Source organism: Pimephales promelas, chromosome 24, assembly GCF_988280905.1.
Source record: "Pimephales promelas chromosome 24, fPimPro1.hap1.1, whole genome shotgun sequence".
NCBI classification, from domain to species: Eukaryota; Metazoa; Chordata; class Actinopteri; order Cypriniformes; family Leuciscidae; genus Pimephales; species Pimephales promelas.
In genome coordinates, this window is record NC_142792.1 from 3,938,121 (window position 1) to 3,964,954 (window position 26,834).

The window sequence follows — 26,834 nt, forward strand, 5'->3', positions numbered from 1 at the left end:
ACAAAATTAACGACTTAAAGAATTTCTTCTCTTCCTTGCCAGTCTCCTATGCTGTTGGCGTATTAAACCCAATGCAGCGCTTCCGAGTTCTAAGTCAAATGCTGACACCAATTGGGCGAAGTTGTTCACGTGAGCACTACGACACATGCGTGTGATGCTGACACAGAGCCTGAATGCTGATGTAGAGCCTGACGCGTCGCAGTGTGTTTATTACAGTGTGTTTATTAAGGCTGATTTATACTTCTGTGTCGGACCTACGCCGGAGCCTCTACGCTAAAGACTACACGTGGTTTTCATTTATACTTCTGCGTCATTGTCTGCCTTGACACGCAATTATGCATGTGAAACCCGAGGAGCGGTTTTAGCGGACCAATCACAGCGCTTGCGGTACGTGTAGAATCGACGCGTTGTTACATTTTTGTAGAGCACAGCCAACGACGTAGCTACGGCGGGAGGTCGACGTAGAAGTATAAATTGGGCTTTACGCCGAAGAGAATTATTCAATAAAGTATTTTTTTGCACACTAAAAGTATTATCGGCGCTTTTATCTACACTCTAAGGTTGAACAACTGGAGTCATATGGACTATTATAACATTGTCTTTGGCTACCTGTCTGAGCCTTGAGATTTTTCGTTGCGTTCCTGTTTATATGGGGGTCAGAAAGCTCTCGGATTTAATTTGTGTTCTGAAGATGAACGGAGGTCTTACGGGTTTGGAGGACATGAGGGTGAATAATTAATAACATCATTTTCTTTTTTGGGTGAACTAACCGTTTAAGCACAAAAAGCACAGGGAATGTAGTTTAAAAGGACTTTAAGGTGTGCAGCGATATCCAGGTTTTTCTTAATTACTATGACCTTACAACTCTTACCGCCCCACAACCATAAAACACACTGTAATATTTAAACCTTCAGTCAATTTTTTAGCACGTGCGAGTGTGTGGATGCTCGTCCTCTTCATATCACACACGCCGCTGCCCTCCCAGCGCCGTCCGCCGCACCCGCACTGGAGCGACGGAGTAGAGACAGCGATAGAATTAAAAGAGTGCAGCGACGGCTTGTCACACTCTCTCTCTGTCCTGGAGGCCATTATAAGCCTCGAACAGGACACCATCTCGACCTACCCCCTCCCGGACCCTCGCCGTCAGTATTCTCAGGGACTAGAGGAGACGAATAATGACGACTGGTGTGATAGAGCCTCTTCCTCACCGGGTATCTCACCTCCAAGCTGTTCATTTGTACATTGATGGTGGGATCTGAGGAAGAGGGACTCAATCATTCTCCTCGCCACTGATTCACCCTCACCGTTCTGAATTTACTCTTACCGGGGGGTGAATTATACTCTCGCTCTCACACACACCGGCGCATGCACACGGCACTTGATTTCTGACTAGAAGCGCAGGTGATTTGCATCCAGCAATCTTTCCATTACACACCACTTGGTCACAAAATTGAAATTCAATTTGATTACATGTTTTTACAGTGGATTGCCTCTTGGGATATTAGCATAGTGGTTTTTCATCAATGTGATGTGAACTTATATCATTTTCCATTTTTGTTTTGTTTTAGACTTGACGTTTTAAGTTTAGTTCTAAGTTCTAAGTTAGTTCTATAAATAAAATATGTGCAGATTGGAAATATTTAAAATAAAATAAAAATATAAACATAAATAACTAACTGAACAGACATTTCTATAATGTTTTGTAGTGCACAATCCTATTCCAAAATGTCAAATAACATTGCAAATGCTGTTTCGTTTTATAAGTGTAAGAATTTTGGTTCACTTTAAATCTTCAAATCACATGAGAATAGGACTTTTTGAAAAATTGAAATGGAAATAAATGTAAGTGTAGGCTGTTTTGCACGAAATGAGAACGCTCCCCTAAAAAGTTCCTTGCTTTTCACCGCAAAGTCAAGTTTTTAACCATGCTCAATGCGTAGTTCTTTCTTAATAGATCTCTATTCATTTTTTAAATGAGTTGATTAGCCAGCACAATGTCAGTGGATTCAGGGGCCTATTACACATTTATGATAGTAAATTACTGTACATTTACAATCCAAATGAAATTTCATGAGAGTTGAGATATTGGAAAAAAAGGCCAGCGTGTATCTCCTCTTGATTTTGTGTGGCTGCAAATGCATCACATCAGCGCCCCCTGTGGTCAGTGGTGTAACTGCAATGGGGGATGGTGTTGAGCCAGTCTCTGGAAGTCTTCCTAACTGAGAGCTGCTGTATTTTAAGGAAGTGCTAATCTATGCTCATTCAGTGTGCTCTAATGCATGTTCATTAAATATGTTCAAACATTACAGAGATAATGTAATGAGGAGGCCACCTCCGCCTAAAGATCTGTAGGAAAGGATTCTGTTTGAGTATGAGCAGGTACATTGAATCCTCTCACTGGAAGTTCAAGTTGGGCTGCACAGGGATCCTCCGTTTCCATGTCTCCCAGAGTGCCCCTCTGTTTTGGCTTCCTTCGCTTTCCATATATCCGTTTAGCAAATGAACAGTGACAGGCATTAGCATAATCAGGGGCAACTTTTTCTTGTAACGCGATCTTTAAGGAGAGACCAGGAACGGGGCAGCCTCACGCTTGTGCTGCTCATCCCACAGCTCTCTGCCCCTAAATTATTCATCATCCAATCAATCATCTTCTCTTTGTTTTGGACCCCAGTGCAGGAGATGAAACGGCAGACTGCCAGAGCTGTTTTTCTTCATCTGAGGTCTGGAAAACATGATCTACTCAGATTACACTCACCCCCAAAACACACAGCTCCAGTACCCACGTGCTTTCAGGAAATACATTAACACACACACACACACACACACACACACACACACACACACACACACACACACACACAGGCAAACAGACACCCTTGAGTCTTGCATCTGTACACATACCTGTAGTATATGGACACCTCACACTACTTCCATTGCAGAAACACACACACACTTATTGTTTTGTGTTTTGTTTTTATGTATTTTTTTATTTTTACTTTATTATTGTATTTTATTTGCAGTTTTTAGCTAATTTTACAATCCAAATTGAAATCCAAAAAGGGTAAATCATGTGTTGATTTACCCTTTTATTTATTTTTTTTATTTTAGTGGGCTTTTGAAGCCATTTTGAAACTATTTTTTAGAGATTTAGAGATACTGTAAGGAAGAGACATTAAATTGCTGGGAAGAGTTCAGAAAACATCACAGGCTTCTTGAACCCGCGTCACCCATGAGAGTACCAGAGCTACAACATTTCAAAAGCTTTCATGTTACCTACTGTATATACCATGGCTCTGACATATTTTGTCTTTGTGAACTGTGAAACCCCAAATTCATTGCATCTAAACACATGTAAAACAAACATTAGGCTTCAATTGGTTGAGCTGCTTTGTGACTGGAACTCTTTATATATATATATATATATATATATATATATATATATATGAAGAGTTCAGATGCAAAAGCCTCTAAGTGCCATTTGAAATTTTCTTCTAGAATGATCATTTTTATCAAGCTTATATATTCAAGTTCAGTAATTTCACTTAAATGACAATTAAATGAAATTACTGAACTTAAATATACAAGCTTGATAAAAATGATCATTCTAGAAGAAAATTTCAAATGGCACTTAGAGGCTTTTGCATCTGAACTCTTCATATATATATTATACATTTGCTGTTTGGTTATATGATACTTTTACTCATTTTACTCTTTTATCTTTGATTCCCAAAACACATATATAACAACAGCCCAAATATATTGAAATCTTGATCAGCTTGCCTGTTTATTAGCTGTTATGATAATGCATTCTGCCTTGTTCTCGTTCCTCTAGGTCCTTTAAACATGGCATTTTCCAACCCTCTCACCAGCGGCTGGGTGAACACAAGCACGCTTTTGTTTATTAGTTGCGTATCGGCTTGCGTCTTACATCCCCTGCCTCTTTTCTCGCTTCTCCGCGCAGAGCTTTGACGGACGTGTCATCACACGGCGTAATAAAAGCAGCGAGGCTGTATGATCTATCAGCTGTAACACAGAGGCCCGCTTAACACATCCAACAGGGGCCCGTCTGCGTCTTAAGCCTGTGTGGGAGTGGAGCACTAATAGGGGGAAATGTCTTGGACAACTGATTTGAAGATACTTCGTTCAGAGCACGGCAGGTGACGCGGTGTCTCCCCTTTTTGATGTGGCACAACACAGTCGCGTCGACTGATAGCTTCAAAACGCACAAGAGAGAGACCTTATTCTGCCTCCTGCTAGTGCGACATCAGAGGAGCTGACATCTATTATGGTACGGAAAGACAAGTGTTTGAAACGAAATTCAAGTGTGCGTGGAAGTGTCAGGATTTACTACAGGCCCCAGCATCTTTTTTTTTTTTTCTCGTTTTCTTTCTTTCCGCACTCTCACCCTCCTCCTGCAATCTCTTATTTTTTTATTTTCTTTAATAAGGTGGTTTAGACCAAGCATGTCTATATGAAATCAGCAGGAGAAAGCATGAAAGGGCGCTGCCTGCCCATGATGAAAATATTTTTAAGTAGAAAAACCTGGTCAGTTCCCACTGACGAGATGGCCGGGGAAAAGGAAATACGGCAGGCTCTTTCATGATGCTTTTATTGGAAACAAGTTTATTTTCATGTAGTAAAAGATCATAAAAAAAAAATCTTAATATGGAAAAGTTATTTCTAAACATGTTGTTGTTTTTTTTAATAAATTTTGTTATTTTTAATAACTGGTAATTATTAATAAAATATTTGAGCTATTTCTAGTATTATTTTTTTGTAATTTTATAATAATTTTATAGTATTATTTGCCTATCTAAATTATTATTTTTATTTTTTGAAGAAAATGTACCTGTGCCAAAACTGTCTGGGAGATTGGGGCGGTGTTGCTAGGTGGTTTCAAAGTGGTTGCTAGGTGGCCCAAGTCAAAAGACCAGATCCTTACGTTTCTATGACACTCCTCGCTAAGGACCAGATTCTTTTTTTCAATGCGAGAATTAGAGATTTTTTTTTTCTGCCAGTCAAACATAATAAATTGTGAATCATAAGATATTGTTAATCTATGTAACACTAATTAGTTACGCGTCAAAGTGTATACTTAAGGTTAATATTTTCCACTGCTAGAAAGATTAACATTTATACCAACCATATTTTAAGCTGTTAACCTTTGTATCAACAGTGATTACCTGTGTATCTTTCACCCGGCAAACCCCCCCCCCCCCCCCCCACACACACACACACGAGCATACACACTTCAGTTGAGGAATGGACTTTCGAGGTGAAATATTGCACGAGGGAATGGTATCGAGTGAGCCGGACGTCTGGAGGCAGATAAATAGTGTCGTCTGGCGGTTAGGACACATCAGCCGTAAACAGTACCGGCAGCCATAAAAAGACGAACAGCTTTATTTCCCCAGTCCTTGCAGACACATCAGTGAGACGGACACAGCGCTCGGAGTAAATAAAACAAGCTGACTGGCGGGGCGGTTAGACTGGGATCGCTCCGGGTCCCATAATAATGCCCCGTAGGGCTCACGTCAAGACGCTCCAGTGGGACTGAGCCAGAGCTTTTACCTCCCTGTTTGGCACACACCAGCTAAACCAGTGTTTTCACACTCCAATCAAATTGCATTTACTTTAATAGTACTGCAGTACACCCATAGTTGGATGATAAAATGACAAATTTATAAAATGCACAATTCTGGATTTATCTGGATTTCTGTTTTTTAAAATAATGAGCAAATAACCATACTATGAACCAGTATATCACAGTAAATGAAGAATTTTAATGGGATGGAATTATTATTATTATACAATCTAATTGTAATAATAAGACAACAAAATATCCCATGTTTAATAATTACATTATAATTTTAATTGGATTGTATAATAATAATGTAATTATTAATCTCTGCGTCTTTTGTCATTTTTGCTTATTATAGTGTTTTTACCAGTTTAAGAGTGTTTTTGGCTCTGCTTCAGTGTGCATAACTACACTGTTAACCGTGGTAAAATCACTGCAATACACTGCCTGTCTTTACATATTTTATAGTATGGTGAGCATGGTCATTGTTATTTTTATTTAAAGTGTAAAAATTATTTTGAAAGAACAAGGTCTTGAGCGATTCCTGATATAGTCAAGATTAAAATTGGAGTAAAATTAATAAGCATAAAAAAAATATTCCTGTACATTTTATGGTAAACCCATTTAGCACTGAGAGACCCATGATTGAGTGAACAGATGAGTGTTGATTTAATATTCCTCGATGTTTATATTAATTAGGATTTAATTGTCAAAAATATTTAGCTCAGACATGCAAGTTGGACACAAACGTGAAAATTTTAGCAGCCCTCGCATTATTCCAGTTTCATCAAGCTCGTTTTAATTAACCTCTTTGAATAATTAACCACACGTTATTATCAAATGAAGCAAATAATTGAGGTGCTGGCTCAATTTGTAATTTGACAATTTTCTACCATTTTAATTCATGTGTTTCCCACTTTGAAATGAAGGAAAAACATTTTACAGTAATGACCTTAATGAACAGGGATTGCTGAGACGAGAGGGAGCCGGAATAACAGCGACTCTAGTCAGTGAGCATAGACAGACTGGTCAATCCCTTGAGGAGTTCTCCATCTCACTGTGTGTGTGTGTGTGTGTGTGTGTTTCTCTCTCTCTCTCTCAGGAGGAGCTGATAGGGCTCAGGGGAACTCTGGAGAATCTCTACACGGCCCAGTATGGGGAACAGCCTTTCATTACAGTATAGAGGCTCAGACATGGGGGAACTGTGTCAGAGCGACTCTCTCCTCCAGTTTGCAGGCAGCGCACCCGTCCACTGGTCTGCTAGGCAAATCCTCTCAAAGCATCTTGGGACTAGGATTACCGAGATTTTATGAAGGTACCATTCCCCTCTGTGCCCTCCAAGTGTTGACTTCCTCTTTGTGTCCGGCTAGCTGTGCAAAGCCATGGCATTTAGAGTTCTTTGGTATAGAGCAGACTCCATATGGCTGGATTGACCCCGGTGTCGGATCTCGGCTGGTTGTAACACAGGTGCTCTTTCCCCTCCCGCTCTCGTTCTCTCTGTCTTTGTGTAGGAGGGTGACTGTGGCCTCGCTCCAAGATGCTTCATCATGGGTCTCGCTGGGCTTTCGCTCGTTCGGGCAGACGTTTAACTGCCACGCAAAACTGAACGCTTCGCTGCTTCTTCAATCATTCATTTGACAGTTAGCAGCCAATGGTGGCTAATGATTTTCTGTCATGTTCGGCGCGCGGCGTAACCGCGTATTAGATATCGGCGACGGATGGACACATCAACTACTAAAATGGCTCCATTCACAGGGCCATCAAAAGACACAGCTGTCCCAAAATGGATGAAATATTCTGCCACCCGCACCTGCGTGCGTACAGTTTGATTTTTATTAGTCACCTGCTCAGTGATCTTTTTTTCCCAAGCTCCTTTTCTTTCTTTTTTTAGAGTGCACTCCCTGTTGGAAAAAACTAAGTTATACTAACTTAATGTGGTCAAAGTGTGTCTTGAAACACAGTTAAAGTCAGAAATGACATTTGCAACCCATCTTACTTATGTAATGTGTCATATTTCAGAATGAAACACAATATTCAATGTGAAAAGTGTTCCTCACTAGAACGGAGCCAGAGCTGAATATTACTTCATAATGTCGCATTTTGAAACGCCACCGGCTGCATCACTTAGTAGCCTTAGTTAACATTACTTTTCCCATCCCAAAAAGGAAAGTCAAAAGTCATTTGAAGCAAGCTTGGAATATAAATTGGACACAGTAAGACCAGGGGAACGTGTGTTTAGAAAGGTTGTAATATTTGGTTGTAATATTACTAACTAATCAGCATTATCCAGTTAGCCCAAGATCGAAGACATTAAAGATTTTATTGCATCACAGAGCCAGTAATACTCATTGCCAGGTTTATTAGAAAGCTAGACTAGGAAGCTGATTTTAGTTGAGTAGTGCTGTCCAATTGATTAATCGGGTTTAATCACATCTAACATAAAAGTTTGTGTGTGCATAATATGTTATTATATATTACATTTATATATATGTGTATATATATATATATATATATTGTTTATGTCTGTGTGAATATATACTACACACACACACACACACACACACACACACATATTTATACTAGGGCTGTCAAACGATTAATCGCAATTAATCACATCCAAAATAAAAGTTTGTTTTTACATAATATGTGTGGTTGCACTGTGTATAATTATTTTTGTATATATATAAATACAGAAAAAAATATTTATATATAAAATATTTATATTTATATATAATATAAATTATATATAAATATAAAATATTGAATATAAATTATATACAAATCTATATACAGTATATACATGAAAATATTTCTTAAATATATACAAGCATGTGTGTGTGTGTGTGTGTGTGTGTGTGTGTGTATATATATATATATATATATATATATATATATAATTATACCCAGTGCACCCACATATATTATGTAAACACAAACTTTTATTTTGGATGCGATTAATCGTGATTAATCCTTGCACAGCCCTAATTTATACCCATATATACTGTCTATATACACAGGCATACATGATATATGTCAATTTAATAATTTATGAACACAAATATTATGTAAACACAAACATTTATGTTAGATTTGACTGCATTAGTTTTTAGTGTTTTATTTGTAATTTTTTTGGAGAAAATACAGTATATCATTTTGATATCAGCCATTAATATCTATCTCACAATAATTAGTCAATCATGAATAGCTAGAATTTTAATATTAGTGCATCCTTTGCCAAGATGGTCTACCAGGTCACCTCGGCCATATCCGCTAGGAGTCAAGCTAATGACCAGCTAGAGATTTATATATTTCTGCGGTGTGGTTTTAAATCGGTAATAAGATACCATCACCCAAGAAAACAGGTAGAAAAGTTCCACAGACTTGGTCAGCATCTCGGGAAATGAATTGTGGCGATTTTTTTTTTTTTCTCCGACGGACGCTGCTTTTCTCCAAAAGTTTATTCCCTCTCAGGATGTGTCAATTTACGCCAGAGAGAAACTCCTGCACCTGGAAATCCGGAAGCTGCATTGATGTCTCCTGTATACCTTATTCATGGCAACATATGTCGGGCCAGGCTTTCCCTACACATCAACATCGTTTTCTGGGCGCGCGTCTCGGCAGGCACCCTGCCACTCGAGTGCCACAAGTATTTATTATTCAAACAACTGTGTTCCTGTATTCTGTTTTTTGGAGCAGAGGAGGAGCAGAGGTCTGTGTTTGGTGTTTTGGACATGCTCAGCTACCTTCTCCATCAGTGACAGCTCCACATCAAACCTGTCCCTGCCAGACTCCCCACCCCCACCCCCATCCTATTAGCCCCACAGCTATGAGTTACTGTGCTGTGCACACCAAAACTTCTGTTGTGCTGCACTTCTTTGATTATACACACAATTAAATAAAGAGTGTGATCCTATTTTGGGAATGTTCTTGCTAGGAAAAGATATTAGTGTATTATTTCTGTGCATCTTTAAGGGGAAAAAAAACAATATCCAGAGGTCGGCGTGTTGCGTTAGAACAATAAAATAACAGTTCTTTCTTGGGTAAAAAAAAAAAAGTGTCACTCACTCAAGCATTTTCTTGGTTTCACTTTTTCCTGCATGTGTGCACACACACACAAATTCACAGAGTAAAGCCGTCTTTGAGCAAAAGCCTTCCTCTCTATATCTGCGGCTCCTTCCTGTGCTGCCAAAAACTAGCTTCACTTTGCATACAATATTCATACCGTGTCTGAAAAATGAGGCTTGAAGGTCTGGTCATCTGAAAGACCGGGCAATCAGCGATTGTCTCTGGTCCTTATAAAAAAGAATCGCTCCTCTCCATGCGAGGCGACGGCTGTGAATGGAGTTTTTTTGATGAGTGACACCCTCAGTCATACTGTTGCGTTTTATGTGTGCTGCTCATTAATAAAGAAACACCCCAGAGAGGGAAACGGGGGAGAAACTCTGTCAGCGGAGCGTGTGTGCACGTAACTTTTTTGTCTTTTGAAACGTCAGGTGCAATTTCTGCTCTGTGATCTTCTGAAAGCAATGCTCGGTCCCGCACTCGTGTAGCTGTTTACAGTCTCTGCTTTTTTTTTTTGACTCCTGTCAGTTTTCGTAACGAGGTGACATGTTTGTGGGATAGATGAGGCGATGGAAAGAAAGGGTGTGAAAATACTTTAAGCATACCTCCGGGGGTGTAGGAAAAATAAATCTTTAATGTATATACACGGCTAACCAGTGATCAAAGGCCTTGGTGTGGTTACTTGTAACAAACAGATATGATGGATAACATTTGGGCCTTCGATCCTTAGATTGGCATTACAAAACAGATATTATAAAATACTTGTTTTTTTTAAATTACAATGCAATAAAATAATCAGATTATTTTTAATCGGATTAATCACACTTTTGTTGTGTGATTAATCGCACACTTCTTGTCACATTTAGTTGTCATTTGCTATCCAATAAAGTAAACAATTAAAATTAAGTGCGATTCTCAAAAACTAAGGACCCTTGGAGACTCTGAAAGGACACAAAATAACTAAATTATATAAGAAATAATTCTATTATATAAAAAATGTATGCACACCAAAACCCATGAATTTGTTTTTTACAGAATTCTCTTTGTATAGTATGTGTACAGAGCAACAACAGAGCATACATGTGTGTGTGTATATATATATATATATATAATATGTATATATGTGTGTGTGTTCATATACAACAATACAAATAGTAATATGCAATTAACGTAATATAAATATAATCTTAACTTAATATAATATAATTAATCATCATATGTAATTGTTTTTCTTGTTTACAGTCCCAATAATTAATTTTTTTTTCTCCCAAAATGCTACAATTATTATCTGTGGCAGATTTGTCATGTATGTGCATGCTTCTTAGTGTGTGACCATTTGCTGAACAAGGTAGTATTCTGCATTTTTTTTAATGCAAATTTTATGAACAGATGCTTTGATGTCATACAAGAATACACATGCACCTCTTAACAAGAATGCAGAATCACTCCTGCATACAAAATACATTTCTGCACTCAGCTAAAGGAAAAGTCATTTAAACCTGTTAGCTTTTAGTGAGCATATTAAATGTGTCAACTTGTAAGTAAAACGCTGTAAATGCTTACAATATTCATGTTTCTCTATTTGTCAACCAACACTTCATCACAAATTCATTACAAAAGCCTCTCAAATGCGTGCGGTGGGAATGCTCTGTACAGCGCATTTATTTTTGAAAAGACATCATCCATTATGGTTCATCATTGGAGATTTGCATCCTACGCTTTCAAAACGAGATAAATATTTTTCTATCATAAATTCTTTAAGCTCGTAAGCCATGAAAAAATGAAAGCTAGCTGCTCTTCTGCACAGTAATTCTGCATTTAAAAAACACTAATGGACTTTTATGTCAGTTCGTTTACTGAATAATTAACAGCAGCATCGTGTGCACAATGCGCAGCCATACATTATTGATCCCTTGGTTGTTTTTGACTTCTCTGGGTTCTATTTCAATTAATAAACACACACACACACTCTCACACATCTCTAAGCATTATGCTATGCGCATTTATGGTGTGTCTATTTATGTATTTTTTAATTAAATGTATTTTCTCTCTCATTTTTTCAGACCATCGAAGGCAGATAAGAGCCTTGGAGGCTTCAGGCAGAGTTAGCTGTGATGCTCATATGGGTGATACAGGTAAGATTTCTCCTGATCTCCTTCCCAAAAAGCCATTCTGAAGGGTCAGTACACAAAACTGAGTGACCGTAATCAATCTCATCTGAAGAGTAGCAACAGGACCAGTGTGGCCTTTTCACCCAAAGTACAATTACTTGAGTTTAGCTAACTGTATAATCATAAATGTTCATGAACAGAATGAAGAAAAAAGTCACTTTTCAAGGTGAATTTCACTGCCGGGAGGGTTAACGCCACACCTAAACCCTTCACACTAGTAAACTTCATCAACCTATAGGCCACGTGTTGGGATATAGATGCAAAAAGCAGCTTGTTGTATAGATGTAGAAACAGTAGGGTCGTTTGGGCTCGTTGGAAGGTTTTAGAAGAGCTTTGGTTTCTGAGATGTTAGGGTTGCAATGGAAAGGAGGCCCTGGTAGTGGTTTACCAGCTTATAGCCTGCGTCTCAAGGGCATTTACATTATCAATTAATGGAATATAATAAAGGCTTAGTTTATGGAAATGTGGCTGACTGAAATGGCTATCCGTACCTCTCAGCAGGGGCTGTAATTACATTTTCAGAACGTTTCAGTGAGAGCAGGCCACAATTGGATAATACTGCCGTCACCAGGTTCTCAAGCCATACAAGTATATGGAGCACAACGGGTCAGCTTGTGTGAGGATGTCCTCTATACAACCGAGGTCTGCTGAAGAGCTGAACGCACAACACTTCGGACCACGCTGCGTCCCAATTCAGAGCCTGCATCCTTCGAAGGACGCTGACCTAAAACGGCCACGAAGGTCGGAACAAGCTTTGTTAATCGGGACGGTCTAGCCTTCCTGGGATTGTTTTTGTTACCTATACTGTGACAATTGCCGTTGCTGTGTGGCAGTAACGTTTATCCCTGGACTTGTTTGAAAGTTTTATTAAACCGTCTGAAAACGAAACAGGGTAAAACATGTCTGAATAAATTCACCATGGTCCATTTCTCCATACAATTAGAAGATATGTCAACATTTTAACTACTTTAAACTGCTTTTTTTATCATTAGATTTGGATCATCATTCGATATTTGAAGTTGAAACCCAATACTTGCGTTTAAAAGTGTAATTCTGCAATTTCTTTAAAAACAAATCCTGTCGTACTTGGCTTGCAATGAATTCTGGGATAGGCAAGACCGCGAAGGATCCATATGTTGTATCCTTCATTGCACGGGAAACGAATGACTCATTTGGAGGCCGCATTTGAAGTAGCCTTGGAATTAGGACAGCCTTCAAGTTCGTCGTGCCACGGGGATGCAGTCGGCCTTCGAATGCAGCCTCTGAATTGGGACTCAGATTGGAAAAACTGGATTCCTGGTCTGACGAGTCACGATTTCTGCTGCGACAAAAATGGTAGGGTCAGAATTTGGGCGTAAACAACATAAAAGCATGGATCCGTCCAGGTTACTGGTTTTGGCACACTTTGGACACCTTAGTTCCAATTGAACATAGTTTATATTGTTGCTGACCTTCATGACCACAGTTTGCCATCTTCCTATGGCTACTTCCAGCAGGATAACGTGCCATGACACAAAGCTCAAATCATCTCAAACTAGTTTCTTGAACATAACAATGAGTTCACTAAACTCAAATGACCTCCACAGATCTCAATTCAATAGAGAAGCTTTGGGATGTGGTGGATCAGGAGATTCCCATCATGGATGTGCAGCCGACAAATCTGCAGCAACTGCGTGAAGCTATCACGTCAATATATGGACCAACATTTCTGAGGAATATTTCCAGCACCTTGTTGAATCTGTGCCATGAAGTATTAAGGCAGTTCTGAAGACAAAATGGGGTACCTAATAAAGTGGCCTGTGGCTGTAAATCTGGCAGGAGTTGATGGGATGAGGAGGATAGAGCTAGGACCAAATGTGAACTTGATTCAAACCCACATCCAAACATAAGGCCATGGTCGGAGGATGCACTTGCATATCATTTAAGGTTTGAGCTATCTGGTATACTAATGGCTGGTATCTGTGGAAAACACCAAGCAGAAGCTGCACAACACATTTAATTTGTTTAAGTGAGGAAAATCCAGCAAATGTGTTTCTTTTTCTGCTCCCCAAATGGTCTGGCACTGAGACAAAGACATCGTATTCCTCATGCACAGTTAACCTTTTCATTAAACTACATTGCATAATTATCGCAAGAAGCCCCAGCATCCTCTATTGTTGTTTAATTAGCCAGTTAATGTTGTTAGTCTGTGCTGCAAACCATTCATTTGTCTTGCTTAAGGAGCCTCTCTTGCCGTAACGGGGAGGAAATTGAGTTTGTTATTTATTGTGAACAGAGACAAAGTGACGGTTATTAAATTTTAATAAGCTCCAGTTTACACTGCTGAGTTGTTGATGACAGCGAAGGCTTTATTACAGAACTGCGCTAACCACGAGTAAGCAATGAACTGGGGTTGGCACACTGTGATGCAAGCTTCCTACCTTTTCCACGGAAATGGGACTTCCTTTCCTTCTGTATACGTCAAGTTATACTGTGAGAAGACATGGCGCGCCATATGTGAAGTTGCAGTCACGTATTGATCCTGGTAATATTCCTTAGCACTTAACCTTTACACTAGCTGGACGGGATATGAAGTCCCTTATTGAATGTGTACTTTTATGCCTTCCTCTTGTGACGGCCCTAATCGATAGCCTCTGCTTCATTAGTTAGCAGAGCTCTCAGTTTTCTCTCCTTCAAAGCTGAAATTTATCTACGTATGGCAAAAAGGGGAAACCAGGTGCTTGTTAGACCAGGTTGTTCTTTGTCAGTCCTGTTACTGGTGTACAATAGTAAATCAATACTGACCTTGTTTGGTGCCAGATTTAAGATTATATTTAGTATGAATAATAATGTTATTTATTTAACTTGGGGCTATTTTAGTCCTATGTCTTTTTATAATATACACTTTTTTCAGTCATCAACAGAGATACAAACTAATTTAATTTCTACCAGATCCATGGTGGAAATGACAGTTGAGTGTCAAATGCAATTTACTTAATTTATCATTTTCATACAGTAATGGTTTTTCACTTTATATATTATCAGTTTGATGTTCAGATAGCAAATTTAAAAATCGTAGTTTTTTCTAGTAGTAGTAAAATCTAAAGTGTCAGTAGTTGAAGAAACCAAAACATGTGATCCAAGATATCGCTGCAGCTCTCGGATAAAGTTTTTTTTTATTTTTATTTTTTTATCTCGGATGTGCGGTTCTGTTTTTATTTTCATTCCCCTTAGCTGTTTTCTTTTCGGATGCACGCAATTAATTACCCTCATATCCGCATCTGTTCCTCTGCACACCTTCACCTGAAATTCTGCATTCGGAGTCCCCGAATTACATCCATCTTCCCTGTGCAATTGGTTGACACATTATCTCATTAAAATTTACAAAGAAAACTCCTTCTCTTTATCTGCAATAATCTAATTAGCATGAGGCAGATGGTTTAATAAGCGATATCTGCGCCGTTTAGCCTCCCAGACGCCCAGGTGGAGAGCCAGGGAGCCTCCTCTGGTTGCCTCCTCTCTCCCTGCCTGTGAATGGCTCTCCTGGGCTCATATTATTGCTTCCTCTGCCTGAGGGTCGCAGCGCTCGTTGCTCTCCAGATATGAATACAGAAGAAGAAGCTGAGGGAATCAAACAAGATAGAACCCTAATTATTTTGCTTATTAACCAAGCCTAACTAGTTAACAGATGTTCGGAGGTTTGCACGGCAAATTAATGCATTCTTTCCTTCTATTATTTTCTTCATTTTAGATTGTTTGTCTCATCTATGTGGTTATCAGGGATAATAGCATTTGCCCCGGAGTGAAGATCAATATCATTATGCAATCGGCCTGTTCTCCTCGCCGTGTGAGTCTATCAGACGTGACTAGGAAGAGTAGAAGGGCAGAGAGATCGAGGAAGGCCATCATTAAGAAGAGGAAAAAGTCCAGTGACCAGATTACATTACAACCATGTTTTTTCCCCACTTCTGACAGTTCTACCAGCTGATAATGAGGCGTCGAACCCACTGCCCAGACATGAACGCTCAGATGAAGTCCGGCCGACAGCTCAGCCGTAGCCACTACATCCTGAATCTAGGCAAATAGGAGCTGGGCCGGCCTTCGCTTCAGTACTGAAGCGGAGGGAAAGATCCGCTCAATTACCTCCCCAACTTTCAGCTGCAGTCTTCTTAGTGACCAGCTGAGAGGAACCGTAATGAAAGCGGATTTAGAATAAAAAGATGTGCCCGTCTACAAAGGCGGAAGGCAATATCGGCTCAGATTGATGGCTGGAAATGGTGGGGAGGTCAAGGCGTACCCGTGAAGCATCACCCCAGTGAAGGATATGGCAATACGACCCAGCAGAGCCAGAGTCATAGGTGGTCTGCTTCCCAGTTAGCCTAAAACCCGAGATGTGCTCATAAGCAACATAAACGGAGCTGCTCCATGCGTCCACACACTGAAAAATACCTTTACGGCCCCTATTAACACGGATCAAAGAGAGGTCTTATGGGAGGCAGCTGTAGAGTTACTCAAAAGCTGAAAGTTAAAGGGTAAAGACTTGGGAGAAACCAATTTTCTTTCTACCTTAAGCCTTTTGTCTATATTAATAAACATTTCTTCCAAAATAATGTGTCGATAAATAACATTCACATTTAATAATTCAATTGGCCATCGATTGATTTATTGACATTGTATTAAGTATTGAAAGATATGTTGGCATATACAGTATATACATTTCTGAGCAGTGTTTAAAAGCACCCCAGATTCTGTATATATTCACGTTTTATGCTGAAATCCACCTAAAATTGGCTTATTATTAGTTATTGTAACCATTTTCAGTTTAGTGTTATTGCCGGTAGAGAAAAAAAAAGTAATATAGAAGAAAAATAACGTCATTTTATTATATTTGAGAAATTTGGCCCTCACGAGTCTGGTGAAACAAGTACGCCCCATCACTATCACTACCTGGATTTGGTATCCAAAGTTAATGTAATACTAACTTCTCGTTTCTAGATGGTTTGCAAATGTGACCTCTGTCTTCATATGATCTGAACAACATGCCAATTAAACGGTCTGTGAACTAATCAGCCTTAGAAACACTTTCAAAGGAAATTGATTATTTCTGAAAGAAAACATGAAATTAGTCCTGCACTTCTTGCCTTAGGTTAGAGATTAGAAATCATGCTTATACTATCTAATTCAACCCAGTGCCAGCTCGCTCCGAGAGGAAGGACTCCAGAAGTTAATTACACTCAGCTGTGAATTGAAACAATATCTAATTGCACGCTGGATTAATTACCAGCATCTGTGGTGTGCATGCCTAAACAAGAGCCCTCATAAATAACAGCAGGTACATCTACATCTACACAGATGGGAATTCTACAGCCAAGCCCTCGGTTTACTCGGAAAACACGCTACTACTGTACTCGTTGTTCTGTAAGACAAAATCTATAGCCTAAAATCTTAAAAAGGGGACTTTCTGGTTAGTTACCAATAATCAAGGCTGTTTATCCTGTTATTAATATTTGTCTCTGGTGATCTGAACACAAAAATCTTAAAGCGTCTCCAGTGACCACTTCTGATCATGTATATATACCAACAGTGGTCACAAATCACAGCCGTGTACGTGTGCACCAGTGATGCACTGTGGGATGACGGCAAGCTGGAGGTGGAAGTGTAATGCCCTGTGAGTGTGTACTTTTTCAGGTTTTGCTTTTTATGTGGTCCAAATGTCTCTCTTTCCAGATGTCCACATAAAGACAGTAAGAGTTTAGAGTAGCTTTAGCAGTTAGTTAGTCTATACTAATTCTAATGAGCCTAATTTAACTATGGATCGTCTTGGTTTTTCTTCTGCGACTATGTAGGGTCTCTTATACAGACAGATCATCCCTTCGCTCCCCTCCTGAGCGCCGATCAACTGGCGTGTTTACATACAACACTCTTCAGTTTAAAGGCATTTGCATAGTCAAATCCCTCCTCATATTATAAATGTAATTAAATCTCTTAACACAGAGGCAACCTCCGAATGTTTTCGCTGCTGAAGCACTTTTTCTCCCGCTGTTTTACAATCAATTAAAATGAAGGAGATTCACAGTCATCGCCGAAGCACTCTGATCACCATCAGCTGTGAGTTTATGATGTGCACAAGACAGTCGCAATTAATGCGTGACCGCAGGTGTTCTGCGCCTGAGGCCGCCTCGGGAGGATCATATCTAACTTTGTGCGGACCTCAGTCAAAACTAAGACTTTGCACGCGTCAGGTTTGCATTAAGAATATTAATGCCCATATTAATTTTGTATTGACCTTTCTTAGCCGGCTTCATCCGGCAGTCCAAACAGAGAAAGAGGCAGTTTTAATTCCCCGGCTTGAAGGCAGAGAGCCGTCGGCTAATGAAAAAAGGCAGTCAAACAGAGCTGCTCACACAACATATTAAAATAGCAAGATCAATAGTCCACTCTATGATTATAGCCAAACATTCCCATATTCCCAAACAGCCGGCAGGGAAAAAGTACAGCCCTTTCTGTGGGATGCCAGCAAATGAAATCAACAGCACGACTTTAAGCACAGGCATTGAAAGTAATAGATTTTAAATATTTGTGATGTCTCCGGTGAGTGTTTTGTGTGGGATGTCTATTTTAAGATAGTCTTACTGCAGATATGTGCACAATTCGCTGTATGTGTGCCATTCTCAGCAACATTCAAAAAGCTTATGGCCTCATGTCATTCCAATGAAGTGCGTTCCTCAACTTTATGGTCATTTTGCTGTAAAATCGCACATTCATTTTTTTTTTGGTCCATATCCCATTTTTGAGGTCCCAAAATGTTTGCAACCCCACTAGTGTCAAAGTATTAAGCTAAACTCTGTAGCATCTCGATTATATTCTTAAGATTAACACAATTTGCCATTTAATATCATTTGTATTAAATCCAGCTGGTATTGTGTCATGAAAATATAATATACAGTTCTGACAGACCCCAAAGTTAAGAGCCAACTCATTAAATCAATGCCTCTCAGGTGAATGAACACTTTAGAAAGTTCATTACTTCAGTTTGTAGGATTCACATACGCTGGATGAGGTGTTTGGTCGCAAAATAAACTTCAGCAGTGACAGAGGGGACGAAAGGAGATGCGTTAAGACTTATGTTGTGTTTTTCTAAAGTCGACTTTCTGTGTAAAGATCACTCAGGAGAAATTACATTTCTGCTTTGATTTAATTAAAGCTAAATATTGGCCAATCGTCAACGGCCGGCCTGGCTGATGCTTGACACTATAATTATCTCCTGAGGTACTTTGTCTTAAAGGCTGCGCTCGAGCGTGAAACCAATTCCAGCGTTCACTCATCAGGGGCCACGTCGCTCGGCTCTGTTTGCTTACTGCTTCTTTAAGTCGTTTCTGAATTGCGCCATTGGATCAAGCAGGACCGCTTTGTGAGTCACATTGGCCGGGGAATTACAGCCACGCTGCTGTTAATGAACAAAATAATTCAGTGTGTTTGGTGGTCTAGTAGGTTGTACTTTGGAGAGCAAATTATTATGAGGGTTTAAAAGGCCTAATTTCCAGTGTGCAACTAAACAAAATAGCATTCGCAACTCATTTTGCTTTGTCAATTTAATATATTTCTGATATTCAATGAGAAAAGAAATCTAGGAATATATATATATATAATTCTTTCTATATGTATATTATATATTTTTAGGTTTTCAATGCTGTTGTAGAAATGCATTACTTGTCCATGATTTATTTATTTTAAAGGTAGTAAAGGTAGTAGTAAAGTAAAGGTCTCTAAAAGAGGGATGACCGAGATAAAGGGAACTGGATTTGACTGACCATGTGATCTCAAAATGGCGGCCTCCATGAGGTGACCCACTCCTTGTTAAAATGAAACTGCTTTTATTTGGCTACTGATGCTCAATTATTTCCACATTCAACAGATTTTTTCAAAGCACTCATTTTTTATCAACATTGTTTCATTAGAAAAAAATGAATTTATATACCTTTAAGAGACTTAATATCAGGGTCAACTTAAATTTCAGAAAGACCGAGAAGCCTGTGATTTGCACTCAGAAGAGTAGACGGATGCAAATGTTAGCAGATGTGGCCTCCCAGACCAGAAGTATTGTATTGCGGTGATGTAACTTGTAGACACTGCAATATGTTGCTTTTGATGGCACAGCAGAGTGTTACGACAAGCCGAGAGTATCCACCCATACATGTTCTATACTTTTTGTCATTGACTTATCTACTCCCTCTCTCTCTTCCCCCCTCGTTCCTTCTTTCGTTTCTTGAATTATTCAACAATGTCACAGCAGTGACCTGTCCCTTGTCAGCACTACCCGCAGTACCTGCAACTCTGAGGCTGTGGTGATGTGAGGTCTGTCTCTCTTCTTTGCTTTCTCTCTCTCTCCTGGCTGTAATTTGTGTCGGTGACAGCAGGTTGACGACTGAGCGGCAGCATATGTTTGTGTGTGTGTGTGCGCAAAAGGCCTCCTAACACACATTTTCTCTCTCTCGCTGGTGTGTCACTGTGAGAAGCCTGGAGGAGACAGGCCGCGGGTTTTTTAACCCGGCGCTCTGCCGTTCACAGCTGCGACTTGTCACATTAGTCAACTCAAATTTTAAGAAAATCAATTCCAAAGTTTAATTCGCTCGACTCCCATGCCTGTTCTCCCTCCGTACCTTGGCCGTGGCGCCCCCCGCTACCCCCCAGCACCTCATGAAACAGACTCCCAAGGGGCACAAGTCATCAATCTTAAATCACGTCCTCAAAACTAATGGCGAAGCTCTGCGCCGGGCCTGCTAAATTGAATTATTAGTGGATTGACAAAAAACTGCTGGGATTATTTTAGGGACAGGCAGTGAGAGGCTTAATGACAGGAAGTGGCGGTAGGGGTGGAGGGAAAGGAAGGATGTGGCCAGAGTGAAGTAGGAAGAGAAACGATTCAGAAGGGTCTTCGCTTCCTCTTGCAAATCATCTTCTTCAGCTGCCGCATGTTCAAGCTGCCAGTCTTGGGCTCCAAACGCACTCTCTGTGAGTTTGCGAATGCAGACGCTTTTAGCTATGCAAGCAAGAGTGAATTGCATTTTCAACACTGCCACTAGGGGCGCTGAAACGTGCGTTAGATTAAATTGTCCTTTTACAGTCAGTTTTTCTCGTTCAGGTCAACCGCTATCATGGTGGAGAAGCGGTTTGGAGACACTTTAATCCTATAAAGCCTACAGTATCATTTTTGATATCGGATCAAAACGTGGCTTTGTTGTGCGCAATCTAAAGTCCCCATGAACAAGTCTTGGGCAAATCTTGGAATATTGCAGTATTTATTGTAAATTATTTATCCGTTTTTATTCATGCGCCCTCGTAATCTTCGTCTCCTTCTTGCAGCGCGACCTCTCTTCTCTTCTGTGATGACGTGTTTACTGGCTTGAGGGCGGGACAACCTGTCACTCACATGAGGTGAGATCGACCAATAAAAACCCCAACCAACCAGTGAATTCCCAATGAACAAAATCGAGTCCCGCTCTACATTTTTGTTGTATGAGAAGCCGTTTCACTCTGATATACTGTACGTCACAATAGGAAATTGACTATTGCAACTTCCGTTTCATGCCGACCTATTGCTAACTTGTATTGTTAGGTGAACACTTACTAGACTAAAGCAACTTTATTTATTTAACTATCCATACATTGTTCCATTTAAAATAATGTGTTTGATTTATTTCATATATATATTGGGCTTTACAGGGTTAAGGTTACTACCATTTGAAGGAAACTGTATTGCCGCTTTAAGCAGTTTTTAGTTTGTAAAACAAAATGAGTAAAAAAACAACAACAGTTTTTTGACCTCTCTTTCTTGTCTCTTTAGATTTTTCTTGCCTTTGACTGAGTACAAACTTCACTACATCAGCTTCTTTTATCTCTGGAGAAAGTGCTAAATTTTGTGTTTAAAAAATGCTGAAAATCACACAAAAAGTTAAAGTTCGAAACACACTGAATTTGTAAGCACAGTTACTGAATCTTAACTTTCTTTCTTACCAGATATTTATGATAGTGTGTAAAGATACACATTTACAAGAGTTCAAAAACGGAATTCTATAGGAAAAGTCGGTGATTCCCATCACAACCCGATGTGAGTGGTTTGGCCGTGTAAACCGATATTTAAAGATGTATTTTCATGGGGGTTTCCCTCCACCGGGTCTTGTGTTGTATATAAGCGCTACAGCTGTGCTCCTGGCTCATGATGGTGATGGATGAAAGTTGCTCTCTCCCAGAGCGCGGCACTGAATTAAATTGAAAGGTACTGTTGATTCCCCCCGTTACCGCCTCAGAATCAAGTTTGTTAGAAATTGATTTAAGCCAAGGGGGTCTTTGTGGAAAGAAGAAGGCAGCGATTTCCTCTTGATGGGAAGGGATGATTAGATTTGTTTTGTCTCTCTTTTTTTTTTCTTTGCTGGTGTCAGCAAATCACATCAGCTCTCTCCCTTGTCAACACATGCTCCTTGTTGAGCAGTCAAAGCTAATTTGCAGATGTGCCACTTGCTATTTTTCGTCTTGCTACTCGTTTCCCTTTCTTCTTGTCTATCCTCCAAGATATTTTGACACTAAACGTTGGCTTATCCTTTGCCACCATTGAAGCTTAGCAGTATATTGTGTGGAAACTTCCACTGTTTAGCCTAGACGAGGAGTTGGGAAGCTGTAAAGGTTGGTTGTCACACTTTCTACCTTTTGTACAAGATGGTTTCCTATGGGAAAACTGAGCTTCTGACTTATCATTCATCACCGGTGGTGCCGGGATGTTTTGCAGTCTCCAATGGCAGGAGTCTATCTCCTTATCATCCATCTTCAGGCCAAAGTCTCACCTCAGCACTGCAATTAAACCTCAACCTCTCGTGTGTAATAAACAAGCAGGGCATGTTAAACCAGATCAAATATAGAAACAGTGAAGGTTATTGCATCTTCAGCGCTTTAATTCAATTCCAAGATGGTTTAACTTTGGCCCCACAAGGTGTCAGTCAGCGTGTCATCGGGGTTCCCCCAAGCCGCCCCGGGACGGTGATGTTTTGAAGACTTCAGTTCTTCCCATCACAGCGACGGGGACCGAAAGAGACTAGCCTCATAAACCTCCATGTCTGTGCCGTCCACAAGAGATTTGTCAATACACTGAGCCATATAGGTTCTGGCAGGCTTTCTTCAGGGACGGCATTTGCCTTGAAGTACTGTCTTTTCTCATCTTCAATGTCAGCCCGCGGGCTGGAAGACAACATATGTTCTCTTCATGTCCACCAGACAAGGCCCACACCAGTCATATGACACATTATTGAGTTTAAACGCATCACATATTTCAGCTTTCTTCACTTCTACGAGAACAGATGGCACAAATTACCGTTGCAGAGATACTTTGACAAACATGCACTGTCCCGGCACCAAAATGACAAAATCATTAATTGGTCTCGGGTACGTTGGTGATTTTTCGCACAGCGTGAAGGCCTGTCTCAAACTCACAGATGTAAAAGATTAATCTGTTGCCTTCAGGTAGGTGAGATGAAAATCAATGCCCGCGATGACGACTCCTCACTGTTTGGAGTTAAACACAAGAGGAAAGCGCTTCCTCTTCCTCCTGGGAAAGTCTTTTTTTGTCCTTGAACAGAGTCAGTGATGCTGACCCCTCTGGCTGTCGTAATTATGACAATTTGAGGAATGGCCTGCAACTATCAGTGATTTCCTCCCATTTACTCAATGCAGAATTTAATTGATTTTACCACCCAAGATGCCAACTAAATATAATCATATTCTAAACCCTTTCTCTATGAAGAAATAATTATTTTCCACCCTTTCTGCTTGCATTTTGGCTGCTCTAAAACTACAGCTTATTATTATTAATACACTCTAAAAAATGCTGGGTTGTTCACCCATCTTTGGGTCAAATATGGACAAACTCAGCCATTGGGTTAAATGTTTAAATTACATGTTTAACCCAACATTGGGTTGTCCATCTTTTAAAACAACCCAACATTTTTTAGAGTGTAGTTTATCAGTATGATTTAATTTTATAAGAGACTATTAGTAGTTAATTAAATTCAATTAAACAGTTTAGTCATCATTATGCAAAAATATTCGATTGCAGAATGACATGATTGACAAATCAGAATCAAGTATTTTATAATATTTGCTATTGTCGTTTTAAAGTGTTACTCAACTATTTCATTGGAAGTTACTCCATAACCTACTGTGTATGAAAACGCAGTTCATTTTTTAATATTCAGTCAAGTATTTCAGTGCAGCCATAACCCGGAGTCCCACGTTGAGAGCTATAATCTTGCTGCTCTCTGGATGTGTGGAGCCCTTGTTAATGTTAAACAGAGATTAGCCCTTTCATTTGCCATACAGCTCAGTTCTCGCCCCCTCGTCTCCTCTGCCCCCTTCAAGTATTCAAAATTAATACTACCCTCAGCTCCGAGACCACTGTCTGATATTAACAAAGTAATAAAGAGAATCAATTTTTTAAAGCATACTATATTCGTAGAGGGTTAATATTAGACTGTTATCATCGAGAGGTCAAGTGATGTGGGGAATTTTGCTGTCAGTTGTAGGAGCCATGCAATTTTGATAGCTTAGTCGTTATTCGTTTAACTTTATTTTATGCCTTAATGTATGGAAGCCCTTTTATGGTCTGTAGTTATTTTAATATGGGTAAATGGCTAATTAGGGATACATGTTGGGGTTTTTTGGTCATTGAACACAAACATTATTACCCCTTCTAGTTAGAAAGATGTGATGCCATCGTTCCTTATCCTCCATCTACCTCTCCAACGTCTCAGTTGCTCTAACTTCTTCTTTTTTGTTGTCCTCTCTCTCCATTAATCTTTTCTGAAAGGCCTGATACCATCCATCTCCCCAGTCGGCTATTCCCGAAGGGTAAATTACTCCAGAGGCCCGCGTGGCCCCGCTCTGTATCAGGTTGACCCACGTCTTGTTTGCCATTTTGTGTACGCCGCTGTTTATTTAACAAGGAGCAGAGTGAGAAGGCCTTCCAGAGACGGTCCTTTGATAGTAACTTTGACACCCGAGCTGAATAATAACCCTCATTATGGAGTGGCTGACAGCTCCTGAAAGAGCTGATTTATGAATATGCTGGGGGCTGAAGCCTGCTCGCTCTCCACGGCTCGGCCGGCATCTTGGGCCGCCACCGTCCCTGTGCTTCCACCTTCCTCTCCTTTCCCCCTTTTTGTGCTCGAGATTACAGGCACGTTACGTCAGGAGACTGTAGGCCGATCTGAGAGTCTGAGATCTGAAATCAACGGTAGTTGTCCATTGAGACTAAGAACTAAACCTATTACCTCTGTTTTGTTGAAAAATAAAATAGATAGATAGCTAGGTAGATGGATGGATGGATATGTAGGTGGTTAGGTGAATAAAACTTGCTCCGCTTCTAAAACAATTTTCCTTTTTCAGATGACATCTTCAAGCCCTCCAATTTTCAATCCCTCCCTCTGAACATGTCATGCGCAGGCCAATTCTGATGATCCAGTCTATTCCTGATGGATAAAATGCTATATTCTTTTTTCTCTTGGATACTCTCTGAAATACACCACATTAAAGTAAAACGGTTTGCAAAGTGTTACACATTTGACTTTAAAGTTGTTTAAAGTTAAACTTTTCTCTGCATTGATGCTGTAAATTGCAAGTCAGTTAATGAACCCCCGACCCCCGCATTTAACGCTTGCAACTAGATCTTTTTTATTTTTGAGGATAGTTGTTCATGAAATTTTAAACCCACCCATGAGATTAAGCCTTATATATATTAACCTTTTTTAAATATCGCCTATATCAAAGCTTGCCTAAATAAAAGATGAGATATACACTATATTTCTCTCTTCTTTTTTTTTGACACCCCAGCAGAATCAATTAAGCAGGAAAGGGAATAGGGATCTCTGGGAAGACTGCGGGTTTGGAGAGGCCTTGAGCCCGAGCTTTGGACGCCATGGAGGTGGGATATCCAGTGGATATGCATAAACGGGCTGGGGTGGATGAAAGCTGTTCAGCAGATAAAGCCATACCAGTCGGAATCCTGCCACGCCAGCCCTGATTTATGACCGTCTCTGGCAGACTCCCTACCAAATCCACCCGCTGCCTTTTTCTTGAGTGGAGATGCCCACGTTTGAGCCGATAGCACGACTACGCATACGCACAAGGTGAAGACAAATCGCTCACAGGACTGGTACAGTTGGACTGTCAATTTTGTCTTCAGAAGACAACAGCAGTGAGAAGAAAGGCTGTTTCCAAATGCTGTATATAAATCTACTGTTTACATAGAATAAGTCACTGATAGTGGGTTTTCATGCCAAGTTGTTTCATAATCGTTTACCGGCTATTTGGTTACCACAGCACCTATAAGCCAATGGTGGGTGAATTAAGAACATTTACTAGCCATAAATATCTTTTCATAAATTAATCATTAAAATAATTTATTTATTAGAATTATATATTAATATATTTCTGCAGACATGAAACTATATTTTGCATTATTTTAATTCATTTAAATATCCACGAAAGTTACCGACCAACTGGTGAACAGCTATATTTTATTTATCCGCTAAAGCCTTTACTTTGACAAGTGTTATTTTGTATACACTTGCTTTAGATATTTAATGTCCATTACAATACTCATTGGCTACAGATAGCAGAGAGTGACACAACATTATGTGATTGTTCCACAATCTTAAAAGTTTAAAGCTGTTCTTGTTTTCCTTCTCTGTCAATCTACTCTTCCGTAAATTCTGTATGAAAACCAAGTGCACAAAAACTTAATTGACACCAAAGCTGAAACATGATGCCGATTAGCAGCAAGGCCCGCTCTGAGCCAAAAGCATCTCTAGAGTATCAGTGCTTTATTATTTGGTGCTGTTTTCATGTCATTAGTGTAATAATGATGTGTGTATGTCTTCCTCAGGGACGTGGTCTGGTTCTTCACACTGAACCTGAGGACACAAACGATGCCTCTGAGTAGCACTCTTATGTTCCCGGCTCTTCCTCTCTCGCGCAACATTAAAAAGTCTGGATAA

At 39.8% G+C, this 26,834-nt stretch overlaps 1 protein-coding gene across 1 annotated transcript; it reads left to right on the top strand.

The window, feature by feature from the left end:
* Positions 1-691: 691 nt before the first annotated feature.
* Positions 692-26,834, top strand: LOC148965134 (uncharacterized). The gene is made up of 8 exons (XM_089127311.1): positions 692-727; positions 6,684-6,733; positions 6,811-6,896; positions 11,707-11,778; positions 13,401-13,564; positions 15,769-15,871; positions 17,413-17,461; positions 26,723-26,834. Exons 1-8 carry the CDS (start codon positions 692-694, stop codon positions 26,832-26,834), a joined length of 672 nt encoding a protein of 223 aa, XP_088983437.1.